General features: G+C 36.4%; 3 protein-coding genes and 1 long non-coding RNA gene across 31 annotated transcripts in view; 2 read left to right on the top strand and 2 right to left on the bottom strand.

Moving 5' to 3' along the window:
• The window catches only part of LOC105224078 (voltage-dependent L-type calcium channel subunit beta-2), a 995,088-nt gene that overhangs the window by 472,038 nt on the left and 502,745 nt on the right, over positions 1-20,305 (bottom strand). The window contains exon 1 of one of the 28 annotated variants that reach the window (XM_049462498.1): positions 1,656-1,792. The exons of 19 other annotated variants lie outside the window; for them this stretch is intronic. Coding sequence is in view for 1 of the 9 variants with exons in the window: in XM_049462509.1 (XP_049318466.1) it covers positions 1,451-1,453 (3 nt within the window). In the remaining 8 variants the exon portion in view is untranslated. Of the gene's footprint in view, positions 1-1,450; positions 1,793-20,305 lie in introns of those variants that run through there. 8 more of the 28 variants (XM_049462503.1, XM_049462502.1, XM_049462500.1 and 5 more) reach the window with 8 other exon arrangements.
• LOC125775669 (uncharacterized) lies at positions 834-10,215 on the top strand. Its single transcript, XR_007421270.1, has 2 exons — positions 834-972; positions 8,861-10,215. It is a non-coding gene; the product is annotated as an uncharacterized LOC125775669 (long non-coding RNA).
• On the top strand, positions 5,075-7,011 carry LOC125775507 (uncharacterized protein SPEM3-like). The gene is made up of 2 exons (XM_049446167.1): positions 5,075-5,992; positions 6,058-7,011. Exon 2 carries the CDS (start codon positions 6,148-6,150, stop codon positions 6,853-6,855), a length of 708 nt encoding a protein of 235 aa, XP_049302124.1. The 5' UTR covers positions 5,075-5,992; positions 6,058-6,147; the 3' UTR covers positions 6,856-7,011.
• LOC125775460 (putative nuclease HARBI1) lies at positions 7,011-8,792 on the bottom strand. Its single transcript, XM_049446105.1, has 2 exons — positions 7,808-8,792; positions 7,011-7,749 (listed from the first exon to the last, which is right to left on the bottom strand). The coding sequence occupies exons 1-2, from the start codon at positions 7,979-7,981 to the stop codon at positions 7,021-7,023; spliced, it is 903 nt and encodes a 300-aa protein (XP_049302062.1). The 5' UTR covers positions 7,982-8,792; the 3' UTR covers positions 7,011-7,020.

The following is a 20,305-nucleotide window of genomic DNA, read 5'->3' as shown; positions in this document are numbered from 1 at the left end:
ACAACAATTCATCTCAAGAAATGGACCCGTAAGTTGGCCACCAAGATCATGCGATTTAACGCCTTTAGACTATTTTTTGTGGGGCTACGTCAAGTCTAAAGTCTACAGAAATAAGCCAGCAACTATTCCAGCTTTGGAAGACAACATTTCCGAAGAAATTCGGGCTATTCCGGCCGAAATGCTCGAAAAAGTTGCCCAAAATTGGACTTTCCGAATGGACCACCTAAGACGCAGCCGCGGTCAACATTTAAATGAAATTATCTTCAAAAAGTAAATGTCATGAACCAATCTAACGTTTCAAATAAAGAACCGATGAGATTTTGCAAATTTTATGCGTTTTTTTTTTTTTAAAGTTATCAAGCTCTTAAAAAATCACCCTATATAATCGAAAACGTGTGGGGGTGGCTGGCTCGCAAAGTTTACGAGTCCGGTGGACAATATTCCACCAAAGAGGAATTACTTGAAAGCATTAAAAGTGAATGGTCAGCTATTTCTTTGAACTATATTGGGAAGTTATACGAATCGCTTCCAAACCTCATCTTTGAAATCCATCTCAACAAGAGAGGATCGACTCATTATTAAAACTATTAAAAAATATGTAAATTATTTAATATATAAGTTTAGAAATAAGTTCTCATCTGAAAAGGTTAAAAAAATTTAAAAAAAGGGATGTGTGCTAACCTGATGACCTAAATGAAATTGTTAATTTTTTGGTTGATTTGAAAAATAAATTTAAAAAAAAAAATTATAAATAGAGAATCTTTAATTTTTGTTTTATTTAGTAGATAATGTATTTGTTTATAACCACTAAAAGAATTAGAGCTTTAGCTTCTTTAGTTTTAAATTAAATTAGCCAAAACTAGTAAAACCAGCGGTGTGCTAACCTGATGACGCGCAGTGTATACATAAATATCTTTAAACCCCGAAATCGCGGGATGCTATTCTCAATCGCAGCCTATTTATGTATTTCCTGTCATTGGGGTATTGTTTTTTTTTTTTTGGTTCTTCTGTAAAATATGAGCGTAAGATAGCGCCGATTATTAGTTAGATAAATATTGAATAAAACTTATTTTTGAACTATTTTATATAAAATAAATGGGTAGAAACGAATTAGTGCAGTGTTAGTAGACATAAAAGTTAGAAATATAAGTGTAAAATTCATTAAAAAATTGTTGAAACATGCATTTAATAGTTGAATTTTTTAGCTTTAAATAGAAATATCTCAAAGCCATAAGTCAGCAGCAACTATAAATAGATTTTTTAGATCAGGACCTCCTCTATTCGTAGATACCCATTTTAACCCCTAAATTGGGTAATGCTATTCTAAAATTTACCCAGCGCTTGTTTACATTTATTTGGAGACTTTGGACGCCTAACACGCCTTTCTCGACAACAAGGAAAAAGAATCTCTTAAAATAATGAGAGCGGAATGTAAATTTGTATACTGCACCATAGAATATGAATCAATGCTGTAAATTCATGAAACCACAAAATTTTCAACTATACCACTAACAAAATGTTATTGTTATCAGATGTTTCACAAGACACATTCACTTTGTTCTCTATTATTGATTTTTAGTTTAGTTAGTAGTTTTTAAATCTTTAAGAATTCCTTTTAAAAAATATTAAATTACTCTTAAAACAATTTAATTTACTTCCGATATCCTACACAGTCAGCATATGATTCATTTAACATGATATTTCAAACGAAAATGTAATATAAACCACACATTTCACATCGAATCAACTTCCATAAACATACTTATGTACATATGTATATTTATTACTGACATAACGTTTCTCAGTACGCAGTGAAAGTCTCCGTTTAAACGCAGCTACTTTTGTTTTGGTAAGATGAACTATTACTAGTTTGGCTCAATTCTTAACGGGTCATCTCGACAGGATGAAATTTATGTCATACTAATAGCGGGATTCTGTAACCAGTCTCTACCCTGCAAGACGGGTAGCTGTTAGCAAACGTGTAAGCGAATTGGTATTGTTCACTTTTGCATTCGTTAAAATATTTGTTACTTTTGTTCAGAGAGTGGGAAAAAAGTAACACATAGCTATTTGATGTTCAATGGTTATCTCGCTCTAACCAATGGCAAAAATCGCATGCTGCCTTGTTCTAACAGAATACACACATTTGTTAGCAAATCTCTTCACAGTATGTTACGGGTAACAAATTATTTTGTTAGCGCTTAGCTTACCCATGTGTTATGGATAACAAAAAGTATTTGTTACCCGAATATCTGTTAGTGTTATTATTTTCGTTATCAGTTTGTTACCTTTAACATATAAGCATGTTAGGAAGAACAAGCAGTAACAAGATTATCTGTTACCCATTTGTTACTTCTAGCAAATTAAATTCTTTTAAATAAAACTCAGTTTTTTTTATTATTTCTCTTTATTTAATAATAAAATCAAAATAAAATGCACAATCTATAACAAATATTTGAATTAAATATACACTATTTTACTTTAATAATTTAAAACGTACTCCATTATTTGGTTGCTGCACGCAATAGATTTGAATTTTACCAATGGTCCAAATGATTTCTGTAATATTAAAATTTTTAATTATACACACAACATTAAATTCACATTGCTTACCTTTTTCTCCTTGTTAACCTCTTTCGTTTTCTCTATATAAAAGAAATAAATAATATATATATATAAATTAGAAATTAATTATAAAATATCATATTATCAAATAGCGAACTTACCTCTTTAAAATCCAAAATAAACTGCGCTTTTCGTTTATTCTTCTTGAAATATTGGGTATTCGCCTCTCCTATTCTAACAAGTTAACATTACAATATGTTTATAATGTCGATAGTTTTTCTCTATCTTACTTACGTATTCTCCCATTCCATTGAAAATTCCAGAAAATGTAACAGTGTTAGTGAACAGCTGAAAATGTTTCAATGTGTTTGTGCAATCTGTTACCTCCGTCTTGCAGGGTAGTCTCTATTTGAGACATTTTGAGGTAAAGTCTCAATTTGTGACTAGTTACTATTCACTAAACAGTCTCTAGCGTTAGTCTCAAAACATTGTCCCAAATTTGAGACCTGATAATTAGCAGGTCACAAAACTAAAAAGAACTCTTGTCTGTCATTTTGAATATACTGAATAGAGATCATCGTAGATATGTCGATAACATATATTAAATTTCCTGTAACATAGTCAACAAAACATAATTATCAATAAAAATAAAAGTATATGTTGACTTTGTTTCATAATATATACGAAATTTATGTAAAATTGATTTATTTCATCTTTTATTATTTCATCTTTTCGTGTTTGAGTTGCTTACAAAATATAAAGAAACGACAATCGATTATTATCTATGATGATCTCTATTCAGTATATTCAAAATGGCAGACAAGAGCTTTTTTTAGTTTTGTGACCTGCTAACTACCAAGTCTCAATATTTTGAGACTAGCGCTAGAGACTGTTTAGTGAATAGTAACTAGTGTCAAATTGAGACTTTACCTCAAAATGTCTCAAATGGAGACTAGAGACTGGTCACAGAATCCCGCTATTAAAATCTCAAATTTAGAGACTTGAGACATGAACATCTTTCACAAATTTTGTGGATACGAAATCTTTGATATTCTGCCTTTGGGAAGCAACTGCCCGATGCGTCTGGCATGTGCATTTTTCGGACGGCGGGCAGGATGCAGGTCGCAATTTCTCTCAGAAACAAAAAATTCAAGGAGACTCATATTTTTTAATAATCTATCTTCTAGTTAAACTAAAAAAATTCAAAAAAACAAAGTAAAATTTTTCAATATTTTTTTAATTGAAAAAGTGGTTTTCGACCAAAAAAATTCTACTTTATGCTGTTTAAAAATATGTTCAAACTTGACTTTTCTTAATTTATTTTTAGTTTTAATACAAGATAATTTTATTCCAACAATAATAAACTTTGCCCTAATTCCATACGACGTTTAGTTTTTTTTCTATCCTCCCCGCCAATTAAGAATAGTCGTAAAAATGAAAAACCGAGAAATCGCGCTTCAAAGTATTCGCTTTTTGCCCAAGCGCTCTTATATCTGTTAGACGCTCGACCACTATTTCTCTTTTAGCTTCGACAATATTTCGAATTCCAATCTATAACTTTGGGGAATTATTGTTAGATAATTTTTAAAGAGTTTTAAGCAAAAAAAAAAACGATTGTTTGAAGCTTCTAAAGCAGGCTCCCCTTAATAAAAATTTCGTATCAGAATGTATTGATCTTATAAAAAATGAATTGAGAATTTGGCAAACGAAAAGTGATAAATATAAAATTAAATTGAAAAAATAAAAGTTGGAATAACTTATTAACGATATACAAAGAAATCGATAAAAGTGCTACATTAGAAATCAATTCGAAGAAACGAACGCAAATTGGATTTGTGTGTCGTGTATGGGCGAAACGAATTCACACAGATCGAACGCCCATGTGTGTCGTGTATGGGCCCTATTATGGAAGCAATGTCCCTGCAAGACGGAGGTAACGGGCCGTCTCGACAGGATAAAATCTATGTCTTACTAACTGGTTTTCGCTGCCTATTGTCTGTGGAGACTCCATATTGCTTATTTCTTACAATATATGGCAAACTAATTAGTTTACCATATATTGTAAGCAATAAGCTGTCACTTCAGCAGTTTCACAGCGCAGTTTTCATTTCCATGAAAATTTCGAAGAGGCAACATATCCCATTTACACATATGCCGACGGCATTTTCATTTCGGTAATATGAAATTTAGAAGATCGAATATTAAGACGATTGTGTTATGTTATAAAAATAAAGTACATGTTCAAAATAACATTTTTTCAAAAAATTAATATTTAGTTTAATATTGTTAATTTACAGAAAAATTATGGAATGAGCGAAATCTTAAATTTAATAAACTTATACAAGCATAAATAATCATTTCTCAATTTAAATTTATTATTTTATTTCGTATATAAAATTTATGCCAGAATTATTATATGGTAGTCCAAAAATATGAATTCTTATTTTCCCAGAAGTACATTTGTAAAAAAAGGAAATTTATCCTTTGTTATTATTGTATTTTTCCCAGAAATACATTTGTAAACAAAAGGATCGTAATCCTTTTTTTATTTTCCTCATAAAAGATTTAAACAGTTCAAGAGCTCAAATCATGTGCTACATCAGCTACCTACCCGACGGCATTTCGCAATATGTTTTTCAAGAGCTCAAAGCAGGCGCTACATCAGCTCGAACCTACCTACCCTGCGCCTTTGCGCAAATGATTATGTTATAATAACAAATGCCCACATACAGATTTGGCAATGGCAATAGCAATAGATTTGACAGTAAGTAAGACATAGATTTTATCCTGTCGAGACGGAGCGTAATGCAAGGCATACACACATCAATTATTGTATCAACTTCAACGAATTGAACAACTGATTGCTACGTATATGGGGCAGTTGTATGAGGTTGGATGAAAATCAAAATTTTTTGATATTTTGTGAAGTTTGTTGTGTTGGTTGAATAGTGTTTGGGTTGGTTGTGCGATTTCAAACGATTTCGCCATTTTATTTCGGCTGTCAAAGAGAGCGCGTCTACGGAGCAAAAAAAAAAAAATAAAAATGAGTGAAAGCGATCGACAAATCCGCGATTTTATCGAAGTGTACAAAACCATGCCGGAGTTATGGAATAGCAAACTGGACTGCTACAAAAATAAAAATGTACGACGTAGGAGTTATCAGAAACTTCTGATAGAATTTAAAAAAATAAAAAACGATGCGTCAATAGACGATATGAAAAAAAAACTGACAAATATGCGTACCTGATATCGCCGGGAACTGAAAAAAACTTTGCAAAGTGAAACATCTGGTGCAGGAGCTGAGGATATATACATTTCACCTCTATGGTATTTCGAGGAGCTCGACTTTTTGCGGAACCTGGAAATACCTGTGCCTGGTGTAACATCCATCAGTTCGGATGAAGAGGAAGAAGCGTCCGTTCGCGTGGTATGTTGAAAAAACATGTAAAAGTTTTATTGTTTTTATTTATGATATTATGTTTTTTTACACAGCAATCGGTGAAGAAATTTAAAAAAGTGGCTACGGAAAGAACGGAGATTTTAAAGAAAGCAACCGAGCATTTTGAGACATCCAAAAAACAAATGGATGAAACAGAAATTTATGCAATTGCATGGGCTTGCATGTACAGGCAAATGAAACCAGAGCAGCAACTTTTTGCAAAGCAAGCAGTAAACGAAGTGATGCTGTTGGGCCGATTTGGAAAATTATGTTTCAATTATCTGCACAGTCCTTCAAGCTCACCAAATTTAAGTAGTCTGCATGTATCACGAACCAGCTCGCCTTTTGTAAGTAATGACTCGCCACTTTATATCTCGACATCTTCTGTAAGTCCAACTGAATCAACATCACACTCGGCACATTTTACTTCTTTGCCAACTGGAAGCCCCATACAAGCAACATCACAATCGCAACGTTTTACTTCTGTGCCCATACAAGCAAAACCACATTCGCCACGTTTTATTTCTGTGCCCACTGGAAGCCCCATCCAAGTAACATCACAATCGCAACGTTTTACTTCAGTGCCCATACAAGCAAAACTACATTCGCCACGTTTTATTTCTGTGCCCACTGGAAGCCCCATCCAAGCAACATCACATTCGCAACGTTTTATTTCTGTGCCCATACAAGCAAAACCACATTCGCCACGTTTTATTTCTGTGCCAACTGGAAGCCCCATACAAGCAACATCACAAACAATTGAAATAACTCCAGAATTACACTTTTCGGATGAAAACGAAAGTCAATACACGAATGTTCTTGATTTGTTTAACGACTCGCAGTATCAGTGAAATAAAAGATATTAAGATAGAGTACATATATTTTATTTTATTTTTCTCATTTTTTGTTTAAATTATTTTTTTTACTTCATTTTTTATGTATTAGTTATAAGAGTATGAATATAAGTTTTATTTAAAGAACACAAATAATTTAATTTTATATGTAAATAAAGGGAATTAAAGAGATTTCAATTTTTTGATAATTTCACAATATTTCAACCTTATTGTTTTGGCCTCATTAGATGCATTTCTAGTCAGCGTTTGTTCTATGTCTGATAGTTGAATATTTTCACATTCAAATCGATTTGAGTTTGACTGGCACCGTAAGTAGTTGTGTAAGTAGCAACAGGCAAGAACAACTGCAGTAACTTTTTCAGGACATAAATTTATTGTCGTTTGAAGAAGTCGAAAACGCGATGCCAAAATACCAAAGGCGTTTTCAACTTTAACCCGTGCTGAGCTCAGAGTTTTGTTAAACAGCATTTCATCCTCTGTCAAATTGTTGTGACCAAATGGTTTTAAAACATTTTTTCTCAAAGCGAAAGCCGCATCCGACACAAACACAAAAGGGTGTGAATCTTCGTCTGCAAGCACTGCTTGTGGTTCCGGTAAATTTAAACCTCCACTTTCCAACTTTTTAAAAAATTTCGAATTTCCGAAAACGTCTCCAACGGAAATTCGTCCATTTGCACCTACATCTACCATTAAAAAGTTGGAGTTGCTGTCAACAATTGCCAACAAGACGATACTGAATGTCTTTTTATAATTAAAATAGAATGAACCGGAGTTAGGAGGACGTGAAATATTTATGTGCTTTCCATCGAGCGCGCCTAGACAGTTGGGAAACATCGACTTCTCATAAAATTGATCAGCTACAGCCATCCATTGCTCAGGTGTTTTAGGAAGCTAGAAATATATTTTGTGTTAAATAAAATGTATAACTCGGATATTCTTTTAATACTACCTTAATTGAGTCTTTTAGAACTTTTATGATAGCCTTGCACGTCTCAATTACAATTTTACCAATCGCTTGTGCAGATATTGCGGTTGAAAATTTTAGGTCTTCAAATGAGTTTCCGGTAGCCAAAAATCTTAAAGTTATTGCCAAACGATTCTCTGCACTAATTGCTTCCCGCATTATTGTGTCTTTTTTTTTCAATAAAAACTTTCACTTTCAAGAGAAGATCGTAAAACACTTCATCGCTCATGCGCAGTTCTTGCAGTCCTTTGCCTCGGTTTCTCTCAACGTCTTCAAAAGCTTGTTGTTTGAAAATTCATTTTTATTTTGCAACCACATTTTACACCATTTTCTTTTTTTCCGAATGCTTTTTTGCTCCTGTTCTTCTTCTTCCGCTAAAACTTCATTTATAATAAGTAAAGCAACAACTTCCGAACTCATGTTTACTCAACGAAGTGAATATTCAAAATGAAGTTGGCCTCAAAATTGTATGAAAAGTTGTGTCGTGTGTAGCGACAAGGGCAATTTCTAGCCCAACTCAATCAACCAACTAATTGATGAGTGTATCACTTGCATAACAGATTGTACAAACACATTGAAACATTTTCAGCTGTTCACTAACACTGTTTCATTTTCTGGAATTTTCAATTAAATGGGATAATACGTATGTAAGTAAGATAGAGAAAAACATATTGTAATGTTAACTAGCTAGAATAGGAGAGACGAATGCCCAATTTTTCAAGAAGAAGAAAACGAAAAACGCAGTTTCAAGAATGATAAAAACAAAGAATGCGCAATGACGAGTTCAAATATTGTTCGTTGTTCGTTGTATTGCAGGCATACAAAATCAGGCACAATTCCGATTTCTTTGGCGCCGCGATTTGAAGGTACCGTTGGAAAGAGGAAGTTCTCCTGATTAAAAAATCCGCAAACGCTTAGTTTAGGAGATATTCGGCCTTAAAGTTCAAAAATTCGCAAAATTGGACCATTTCAAGGAGCTATTTCACCACATTAAACACACTTTTTTACATTTTTTACTTCAAATTAATTAAATTGCAGGCACGATTCCGATTACTTTGGCGGCGGGGTAAAAAAACCGAATTTCCGTATAAATGGGGTATGTACGGATAGGGGGGCTTCTATAGAGGTGGAATATCCAAAAATCATGTGAAAATAGCTAATATTTTTAAAAATATTCACGTTTAAAAAATCAAAAATTCGCACTAAGAACACATGTTATTTCTCCATGTTTCACAGAATTTTTCACGTTTTTCTTTCACTATAATTAAATATACACTCTTAACATTGAAATCAGTTCGATTTTCACTTTCATTTCTTAATTTTTCAGCCAAATTTAGTAATTTAAAATCACATATAAAATTTATGGCTGAAAAGTTTAGAGTGTTTATATTTACGAGGAAAACCAGCGTTGCCACACCTTAAAAACCAAAAGTGAAGAATTTTTTAGCGTTTCACAGCGTTTTTATATCGATATTCGCAATATACGAATCTGATAGTGAATTGGCAAAAATGAGAAATACATAATAGGAAAATTTATAATTAATTATTATTGCAGAAAGAAGAAGAATTTGGACACAGAAGAATTTTGAACACCGGGGTTTTGGACCGACCAGGGATATTATTTTTCGAGCGCTCGAATATTACGAATATCGATATTTTTATTTCTTTTTATTTTTCCAATTATTATTATTTTTATAATATGTAACTATTTCTCATTTTTAAAAATTTTCTTTCTGACTCGAATATTGAGAATATCGATATTTTAATTTCTTTTTATTTTTCCAATTAATAACATAAAATTAAATAACGCGTCATACACATTCGTGAATCGGAATTAAAAACGAATTTTTTAAGACAATTCCCGTGAAAATTGGTGCACGTTTTCGGAAAAGCCGTTCTGCTGAACATTTACCGTATATAATATTGCTTATTTGCTTAATAAATTTATACAAGAAAATATCCATATGCATGAATAGAGGAATTTTGCGAAAAAAGAGGAATTTCACGAATTGCCTTATCATCACATGGCAGCGCTCCATTTCGTCGTAATTTTTGGTAAACATATGAGGTTCAAACAAGCGTAAAATGTAATTTTTAAAATAAAGATTTTTTAGGTAAAAACCTGTTAAATGTGTAAAATGTGGTTTTATTTAAAAGTTAATAGTGTAAATTAATTAATTTGAAGTGAAAAATGTGAAAAAAGTGCGTTTAATGTGGTGAAATAGCGTCTTGAAATGGTCCAATTTTGCGATTTTTCGGACTTTAAGGTCGAATATCTCGTAAACTAAGCGTTTGCGGACCCTATAACCCTATATATTTTTTAATCAGGAGGACTTCCTCTTTCCAACGGTACCTTCAGATCGCGGCGCCAAAGTAATCGGAATTGTGCCAAATTGCACTATAATCTTTTAAATAAATCTACATTTTACACTTTATTTTAAAAATCACATTTTGGTTATTAAGCACTTAAACTCATATTTTAAGTATAATAATATATATATTGTCACCTAAAGTACAAAACAATGCATCATCAAATATAAATGGAAATCGCTGACAGATATTTTTTTATTTATTTATTTATTTATTTATTTATACAAAGCTTACATAATAATTAATTATTATATAAACTAAAGCAAACGCAGCGCTAGCAGCAGAGGCTTGCGGCTGGCTGGTTGGGTCAGATACGACGGAGAAGGTCTGTGTCCTTTAGAAATTTGTAAATTTTGCTAATATTTTCTTCTGTGGCGTCCATTAACAATAGGAGAGGGTCCTTGTTGTCGAAATTATGAAGTCTTTGAGAAGCAAGTTCTGGGCAGGATACCAGGAGGTGTTGCACGCTGACTGTTGCTTGACAGAAGGGGCAGGTGTTGGATCTAATGCCCTGTAATAAGTGCGCGTTGGTAATTATGGTGTGCCCAATTCGGAGACGTGTGTAGGGGGTGATGTGGTTGGTAGGTATCGATGTTGTGTATACAGATTTTGTTCGGTTGGGGTTAATGTCCGAATAATGGTGATTATAATCCGCCCATTCACGTAATAACTTTGTTTGCCTCTGACTATGAATTAGTCGGTATATGTCGCTAGGTAAGATGACTTTGGATGTGATTGTTGGTGTGATAGAAATATCTTTGGCGATGGTATCTGCAAGTGTGTTGCCCTTTATGCCAGAGTGTCCAGATATCCACATGATTTTGATCTTGCGCGGAAGGGAAATAAGTGTGTTTTTTATATTTTTGATGATACTGCCTGATTTGTTGTGGTTTTGTATAGCTTGGAAAAATGACATAACATGACAATTTTCTTTTACCACAGCATAGGAGGTGTGTGAGGCCTTCGATCCATCCGTGAAAATCAATTGCCAGCCGTTGGATTTATAATGTGCGATTGTTTCGGAAAACTTGGCTTTATAAACGGTGTTTGGTGTGCTATCTTTCCGCAAGGAGGCTAGGTCATTAATGAAGGATGTTTTGCTGGCCGCCCAGGGGGGGTGATGAGTGTACCGCGGAATGTGCTGCTTGATCGGCAGTTCAACCTGATTCGCGAATAAGGAGCAGGTGTGTATTGAAGAGGGTTGTTTAGGAGTGGATACCCGTGAAGCGGCAGATTGGAAGTCTTTGTGGATAAGAGGATTGGGGCTTAGAGTGAGCTTTGAATAGAGCCTGAATATTTTGTCTTCCATGTTGTCGTGAAGAGCCGGCAAACCCGATTCGACCAGAATATTTTTTATGGGTGACGTTGGAAATGCGCGTATGGATCTTCGCACTGCGGTGTAGTAGGGAGCAGTGATCATCTTAAAGTTTTGTTTAGCGTGTAATCCATAGATTTCTATGCCGTAGTTGATGGTTGATAAGATGAGGGCGTTTGTCACGTTAATCAACAGAGCCGAATTAATTAGCGAGCGTTTGCTTGATAAGTACTTAATAATGTTTAACTTTACATAGAGTCTTTCCTTAACGTATTTACAGTGCTGTTGAAAGGAATATTTGGGATCGAATACAATATCTGTACATACAATATTCACACGATTGAAGGTAAATGAAGGAGAATTGCAGGATCGTTTTTTGCATATATGGAGCATTTTGGTTTTAATGGGAGAAATTGAGGGGCCTGAGGAGAGGGACCATGTGGATAATAGATGTAGGATTTTGGAAAAGGTCCTCATGACTTCTGTTTGATCATTGGATTTGGAAAACAACAAAACGTCGTCTGCGTATATTTGGTGTTCGATGTTTGGGAACTTGTTAAAGATGTCGCTAATTTCATTGAAGGCTATAATGAACAAGATGACTGATAAGGGGAGCCCTGCGGGGTGCCATTGTCGAGTGGAAAAATGGAAGAGCGGGTGTTGGATATAAGTACACTTAATTTTCGGTTTGAGAGAAATGATTTTATAAAATTGTACATTTTGGGGCCGATCTTCCATTTGTCAAGTTGTCTTAGTACTACCGGAGTTCCAATCCGATCAAATGCTTTTTGAAAGCCGAGGGAAAGGAGGGAAACATGGTTTTTGCTGGAGAGCGCGTTTGAGATAAAATGATCAAGGTGTAGTAGGGCATCTGTGGTGCCTTGTCCCTTCTTGAAGGCTACTTGGTTGTGGTGGATAAGTTGGTTTGAGTGGGCGTACCAGGTTAGTCTGGTAGCAATTATCTTCTCCATTAGTTTACCTAGGCAGGGAAGAAGGGAAATTGGTCGATAGCTGTTAACTTCGCAAGGGGATTTGCCAGGTTTTAAGAGGGATATTATTGCGCTGGTTTTCCACGCGTATGGGTAGTGGCCTGTGTTGAGGATATTGTTGTAATGCTTAATGAGACGGTGAAGGAGTAAGCTGGGGAGATGCTTAATTATGGGATAGGATATTTTGACGATGCCGGGTGTCTGGCCTTTTACTGCGGACAGGGCGAGTTGGAGTTCGTAAAGAGATATGTCGGCTTCTAAAAGTTTGGCTGAATGAGAGAGAGTGGTTGGTGTGATACCATGTTGGAGGATTTGTGAGCGTTTAGAGGCGATAAATTCGTGGGGGAAGGTTTGGTCTGAAGAGGCGTTAGAGAAGTGACTGGCGAATTCTTGAGCTATATCCTGGGGATATAGAAGATTGCCATGAGAGGTGTTAAGGGAGTAGATTTGGGGATTAGAGGTGAGTGTTTTTATGTCAGCCCAGATTTTTTTTGGGTCGGATGACGCATTGATGCTGCTAGTGAATTTTTGAAAACAGTCGAGTTTAGCATCTTTGATTTTCCGGCGAAATTGCGCGTTCAGCTTTTTGAATTGAATGAGAGTTGTGGTGGACCGGTTGTGTTTGAAGTTGTGCCACGCTTGTTGTTTGGCTTGCCTAAGGGACGCAATTTCGTTGTTACACCATAGGGGTGCTGGCTTTACTGGTTTGGTTGAGGACAGAGGGATGGAGACGTTGGATGCACAGCGGATTGCTTTATGGATATTGGAGGTTTCTTGGTTGATGCTGGAGGATGTTGGGAAGGATTTGGAATAGAAGTCGCATGCGCTTTCGAATTTGTTCAAATCCGCTCTATCTGTTTTAAATTTTATCCTGGGAGAGAAGGGAATGGTGGGTCGGGATGTGAGAATTTTGATGAGGATCGGGAAGCGATCGCTGCCGTGACGGTCATCTATAAGGTGCCATGATGAGTTGTTGGAAAGGGAGGGAGAGGAAAGCGTAAGGTCAATATGAGTAAAGGTTGAGTGGGTTGAGAAGTGGGTGGGGGAGCCGTCGTTTAGTACGATGCAGTTGGAGGTGAGGATGGCATTTTCTATAGAATGTCCTCTTTGATTATAGGAGGCAGATCCCCAGAGCGGACTCCAAGCGTTAAAGTCGCCTGCAAGGATGAAGGGTTGGGGAGGGTTGGTATTGTTGGTATTGATTGAGTTGGCGGGGAGTAAGCGCAAGTTATTGTGATCCTGATGGGGGTTTGAAGTTCTATGGATAGTGAGGATATATTGGATTGGGTAGGAAGGGGGTGGTGGGGAAGGTTTCTCTTAACCAGAATGGCGATTCCTTGTTTCTTTGAGATTATGTGAGGTAGGTTGTGGAAGTGCCTTACGTAGGATTTGGGGGTGGGGGCAGAGGAATTGTGGGCAAGGTGAGTTTCGTTTAGAAGTATAATGGAGAGTTTATACATCTTTATTAGGATTTCAAGTTCAATGTAGTTATTGTGATACCCGTTTATGTTCCACTGTAATAATGGTAACATTTGTTATATAATATGTGTGTTTGTATATGAATTAAAGGGTTAGTATAAGGATATTTATATTTATGACTTATGTATCTATGTTGGTTGACTTGTGTGACGGTAATGTTGTTTTATATGTATTTGGTGTTATGAGGACGTTAAGATCGGGGAATTTTACGTGTAATTGGCTGAAAGGTGACATCTCGGTATCACTGATAATTGGGCTGGGGTATGTAGGGGTGGGTGGGCTGGAATTTTTTTCTGCATTTCTACTTGTAGTCGCTATTTCTGGTGTGCTGACGTTAGTTGCTGTTTGTTGTCTTACTGGGGATGTTGTTGTGCTGTTTTTCTGCTGAAGTTTGGATATGGTTGAAGTTGTTTGTGTGATTGATTTAGTATGACATGTTTTCTTGGATGCTCCGTTATTTGCTTGTGGGTTATTGTTTGTAGTTTCTACATGGGGTTTGTTTGCTGGAGTTGTTTGCAAGTCGTGTGCTGTGTTTACAGTTGTTGGTTCGGTCATTATACTGCTGGTGGTTTTTACTATTTGTGCGAAGGACGGCGCCCTTGTTTTTTTTTTGAGGGGGTTGCATTTGATGTGTGTTGGGGTCGCTGATGAAGATTTTCCATGCATCTCTAATTGTGCATCGGCGCTCATTTACTGACTTGTGTTTAAGGAAAGTGGGACAGCCAGGGTCATTGGAAGGATGGGTTTCAATTTGGCAGTTTAAGCAGAATGTTCTTGGGCATGGATTATGTGGCGGAGAGGTTGCACACAGGCTACATAGCTCAATATTTCGACATCTATTTTTGGTATGACCGAGTCTTTGAGAGGTTTTGCACCGCATCGGATTTGGGATAAATTCTTGCACACGAACCGTTTCCCATCCTAATTTAAGGATTTCTGGTCTACGGATTAGGTCGAATGTCACAATTGCAGCACCGGTAGAGATTAGTGCGTCACCATCTTTTCGCATGATTTTTTTGACTTCGATCACTTTTTGGTCTCCTAGCCCTTCTACTAATTCTTCTTCGGAGAGATTGATTAGGTTTCTGGAAAATATTCTGCCTTGCGTGGTGTTAAGACCTTTGTGAGAGGTAATTTTTACAGGTATAATGCCTATGTGAGTTGCTTTAATATACTTTTCGGCCGATTTCGCATTTTCGACTTTTAGGAGGAGGTCACCGGATCTTAATTCCGTTACAACGGTGTTATCGCCGCAAATGTGTTTTAAACCCCTTTCGATTTGAAAGACATTATATGATAATAATGGACGGACTTTGTCATCTGCAATTGGACCGATGGCAACTGCTACTAAGAACCGAGGGATATGGTCGTCATTTTGTTTTGGCGCAGGAAGTGGTACAAAGTCACTGAATTTTAGTCGTTTGTTGGGACGTTGCAAATCGGGATCGAGTAACCGAAACCCATTGCTTTCGGGAGGGTCAGCCCCGTTCATGGTGTGTAATGATAACTACGGCACTGAGTTTTTTTTTATGTTTACACTAATAAACTAACAACTACAACTTTAAGGAGCTGCGGTAACTGAATCAGCTAGACTATCGTAGTAGATCGCAAAGAGGAAAAGAACGCGTGAAAAGGTCACGGGACGTGTTTACACGGTGGTTGCCCACTTTGAACTGCTGACAGATATAATAACTAAAATTTACCATTTTATAACGAAAACTTAAATTTTTGGTGCATGATAACCATAAATTATAACCACTTTATAACAAAAAGTCAATATATTTTTTTATTTTCAACGCAGAAAGGGGTACTACGCGAAAGTACTTCAGTCACCCCGGGTATTCGCTCGGCCAGGGTTATTTTTTTAGAGCGCGGCCGAAGACCGCCAACACAGAAAAGAGTACTACGCGAAAGTACTTCAGTCACCCCGGGTATTCGCTCGGCCAGGGTTTTTTTTTTAGAGCGCGGCCAAAAGCCGCCAACGCAGAAAAGAGTGCTACGCGAAAGTGCTTCAGTCACCCCGGGTATTCGCTCGTAATACTTTATATTATAATATTATCACACGATTTTACTTATCTGTGTTTATTAAATATAAATCACATATTATTCATATACTCATATATGTATGTATAATATGTATGTACATATCGCTCATTTGCTGCAAGACCGGCATAAATCAAAAAACGTGATTTTTGAGTTAATGCTGCAGAATTGTTCGTTATATCATACTTCAAGTTGAGTGAAAAATTCAAATGAATACCTCTTATATGCTCCGCTTGAGAAGAGGTGTAAGGTTGGAGTCACCGTGTAAGGTTGTAGTCAGTTGAAAACTTTAAACGCGTTTTCTGGAGAATCTATTTTTTTGACTTATGCCGGTCTTGCAGCAAATGAGCGATATATGGAAAAGTGTTCACATATTCAATTTTAGCTTGAAAAATCTTCTTTATAGTTTTTTTATAGTTAATAAAGAAAAAAGAATCACTTTCGGTTTTTCTTCTTCTTCTTCTTAATTGGCGTAGCCAGTCATTTCTTCTCTTCGCTACGTAGCGCCAGTTGGATATTCCAAGCGAAGCCAGGTCCTTCTCCACTTGGTCCTTCCAACGGAGTGGAGGTCTTCCTCTTCCTCTGCTTCCCGCGGCGGGTACTGCGTCGAATACTTTCAGAGCTGGAGTGTTCTCATCCGTCCGGACAACATGACCTAGCCAGCGTAGCCGCTGTCTTTTAATTCGCTGAACTATGTCAATGTCGTCGTATATCTCGTACAGCTCATCGTTCCATCGAATGCGCTATTTGCCGTGGCCAACGCGCAAAGGACCATAAAGCTTTCGCAGAACCTTTCTCTCGAAAACTCGTAACGTCGACTCATCTGTTGTTGACATCGTCCAGGCCTCTGCACCATATAGCAGGACGGGAATTATGAGTGACTTATAGAGTTTGGTTTTTGTTTGTCGAGAGAGGACTTTGCTTCTCAATTGCCTACTTAGTCCGAAGTAGCACCTGTTGGCAAGAGTTATCCTGCGTTGGATTTCTAGGCTGACATTATTGGTGGTGTTTACGCTGGTTCCAAGATAGACGAAATTATCTACAACTTCAAAGTTATGACTGTCAACAGTGACGTGAGTGTCAAGTCGCGAGTGCGACGACTGTTTGTTTGACGAGAGGAGATATTTCGTCTTGCCCTCGTTTACTGCCGGACCCATTTCTTTTGCTTCCTTGTCCAGTCTGGAGAAAGCAGAACTTTCGGTTTTTAAGGTGTGGCAATGCTGGTTTTCCTTGTAAATATAAGCGCTCTAAACTTTTCAGCCATTAATTTGACAAGTGATTTTTAAATTACTAAATTTAGTTGAAAAATTGCAAAATAATGTGAAATGTGAGCTTATTTCAATGCTTAGAGGGTATATTTGAATATACATAGTAAAAAACGTGAAAAAAATTAGTGAAACATGGAGAAATAATATGTGTTTCTAGTGCAATTTTTTGAATTTTTAAATGTGAATATTTCAAAAAATATTAGTTATTTTTATGTTATTTTTGGATATTCCTCCTCTGGAGAAGCTCCCCTATTCGTACATACCTCATTTATACGGAAATTCGGTTTTTTTACCCCTCCGCCAAAGTAATCGGAATCGTGCCCAAAATCATGAATATCATTAAAAGTTAACATCAATATAAGTGAATATTAATAAGAGAGATGGGGAAACTTTAGTATACCATCCCATGATTTCAGGGTTAAAAGTGTTATGTTTGGATAGAGCTGCTGCCCTAGATTAAGAAAATATATAATTGTTGCCGCCGCAAACTTATAGTTTTCGAGATATTTGCATTTAAAGTTGAAAATTTTGCAAATTTTATCTTGCGATTTCTCGATTTCTAGTAATTATTTATTTCATATTATGCACTTTTTATGCACCTATACTTTATTACATTGTTTCTACATATTTATTTTTTAGTAATTATTTAGTTATTTGCTTAAAATAAGCATTTTATATTTTACACAGTTGTCATTCCATGCACAATAACAAAAGTATTCCGTGTTTACAGATATTAGGTGTTGCCATAATTACACATATATCAAACGAATAAGAATGGATATAAAAACTCAAACGCAGAAAACAAATACCATCTGAAATAACTTTCCCATTGTAATAAAAAAAGTTTTAAGGCTTATAAGTATATTTAATCTAATAATTTAATAAAAGGATCATAATGATTATTTCCAATACAACAAAGGTAAAACATGGTAAACATTAGTCCATTCGCGTCCCACTTCTTTCTGTATTGGCGGCCTTCGGCCGCGCTTCGAAAAAAATAACCCTGGCCGATCCAACACCGGGGTGTGTCGGATTTTTTTTTGAGTAAAACTCCTTTTTGCGTTGGAGGCCTTCGGCCGCGCTTAAAAAAAAAAATAACCCTGGCCGATCCAACACCGTGGTGCGTCAGGTATTTTTTTGAGTAAAACTCCTTTTTGGCGTTGGCGGCCTGCCCGATCAAAAATCATGATGTATCAAGAAAAGGGGCAATGATTTATGTATTTGCGGTATAATCTTATTTTTTATTCATTTTTATTCGTTTGATAAATGTGTAATTATGGCAACACTTATTATCTGTCAACACGGAATACTTTTGTTATTGTGCATGGAATGACAACTGTGTAAAATATAAAATGCTTGTTTTAAGCAAATAACTAAATGATTACTAAAAAATAAATATGTAGAAACAATGTAATAAAGTATAGGTGCATAAAAAGTGCATCTAGAGCAGCAGCTCTATCCAACCATACCACTTTTAACCCTGAAATTGTGGGCTGGTATACTAAAGCCGACCCAAAGATATCAATATAAGTGAATATTTTATAGTGAACATTTACCTATATATTCATTTAATTGAATTTTCATTGTGTCAGTGTTCAAAATTAGTTCCTAAGCGCGCGGAAATACACACAGTGTCCACAACAACTCAACGAAAACAGAAATTAGAGCATCAAAAAGCTATAAAAGCGGTGAGTGTTAAAACACTTAATAAATATCTATTTATTTGGGAGAAGGTTCGCACAAAAGGGAAATCGCGAAGAGCGCATTTTCTTAGCTCTCCCTTTAGACACCTACTTGGATTCCACAACCCACAATCCACACAAAGAGGAATTCCTGTGGATTACACCTTGAGGAATTTACGAGCAACAGCTGCATTAGTGGACTGCTATAGGAATAGCTGAGGAAATGTCAGCTAAACCTAAAGCAGCACATACATTTACTGGTATTAAGGAGGATCATAGTCCGTTCACAAGGAGCAATAAGACACCCCAATCACCTGACCGACAATGCGCTCAGGCGTTAAAAGTTGCTACACCAACCACACAAGAAGTGACTCCAACAAACGCTCTCTCGCACGATGTGACTGAATTAAATAGCGTCACAATGCTAACTAAAAAGGCTCGCGCAGCCGATCTGCCAATACAAGGCACCACTAGCAGCGAAAATGCAATAAGTGTGAGCGAAGGAGAGAGCGCATTTATTGAGCTGGGCATACTGATAGAAGAGCTAATCGCGCTCACCCATGGCCAAAAACAAAGGCATGTTAACCAACACATGCGTAACATAATCGACAAGATCTCGCAACTGCAAAAACAAGCAGTGGCAGAGGTTAGAGAGTCGGCTATCCACCCAATCGCCCAGGCGAAAAGAGGTCGCAGTATTCTCACTGAAGAACCAATGGTGGGGGAGCAGACCCTACAACAAAACAAACGGTCATGCATCAATTCGCCAAAAACACGAGCAAGAACAAGTTTAATTGGTCAGTTCAAACGATCAATAATAAGTTCTCAAATATTTGAAGCCACGGCAAAGTCGCCAACAAGAATATTAAGCACGCAGCTAGCGAAAGGGCCTGATAATAAGGCAACAACAAATAATCCAATGGAGGAACAGTGGAATGTAGTAGCTAAGAAAGCCAACCAGAAGACAGCAAAATTACCAAAAACAAAACCACAAGCGATATTAATTTTAAAAAGTGTGGACCTTTCCTATGCGGAGATTCTAAGAAAAATCAAGTCCGACTCAGCGCTCAGCGGATTCGGAAATAACGTCACTAAGATACGTAAAACGCAAAATGGTGAAATGTTGCTACAACTAAGTGGAACTGCGATCCCAACCGACTCCCAGGAGAACATGAAGAAATGTCTAGGGGATCAAGCCCACATTAAACTGCTGACCCAGGAGACCCTACTGGAGTGCAAAGACATTGATGAGGTTACAAGCAAGGAAGAAGTTCTTTACGCCCTGCAGAGAGAATTAGGTAACACTGAACTGACGATCTCAACAATTAAGAACTTAA

This window comes from Bactrocera dorsalis, chromosome 1 (genome assembly GCF_023373825.1).
Source record: "Bactrocera dorsalis isolate Fly_Bdor chromosome 1, ASM2337382v1, whole genome shotgun sequence".
In the NCBI taxonomy this organism is placed as follows: Eukaryota; Metazoa; Arthropoda; class Insecta; order Diptera; family Tephritidae; genus Bactrocera; species Bactrocera dorsalis.
The sequence above is the reverse complement of the archived record's forward strand: the minus strand, read 5'-3'. Positions and strand labels throughout refer to the sequence as shown.

What these genes read in the sequence shown, in the direction of transcription:
- LOC125775507 (XM_049446167.1), top strand. Translation starts at nt 6,148, where the DNA reads ATGGATGAAACAGAAATTTATGCAATTGCATGGGCTTGCATGTACAGG.
- LOC125775460 (XM_049446105.1), bottom strand. Translation starts at nt 7,981, where the DNA reads ATGCGGGAAGCAATTAGTGCAGAGAATCGTTTGGCAATAACTTTAAGA. An exon ending in TTCTAAAAGACTCAATTAAG is followed by an intron (nt 7,750 to 7,807) that starts GTAGTATTAAAA and finishes ATATATTTCTAG; the next exon opens with CTTCCTAAAACACCTGAGCA.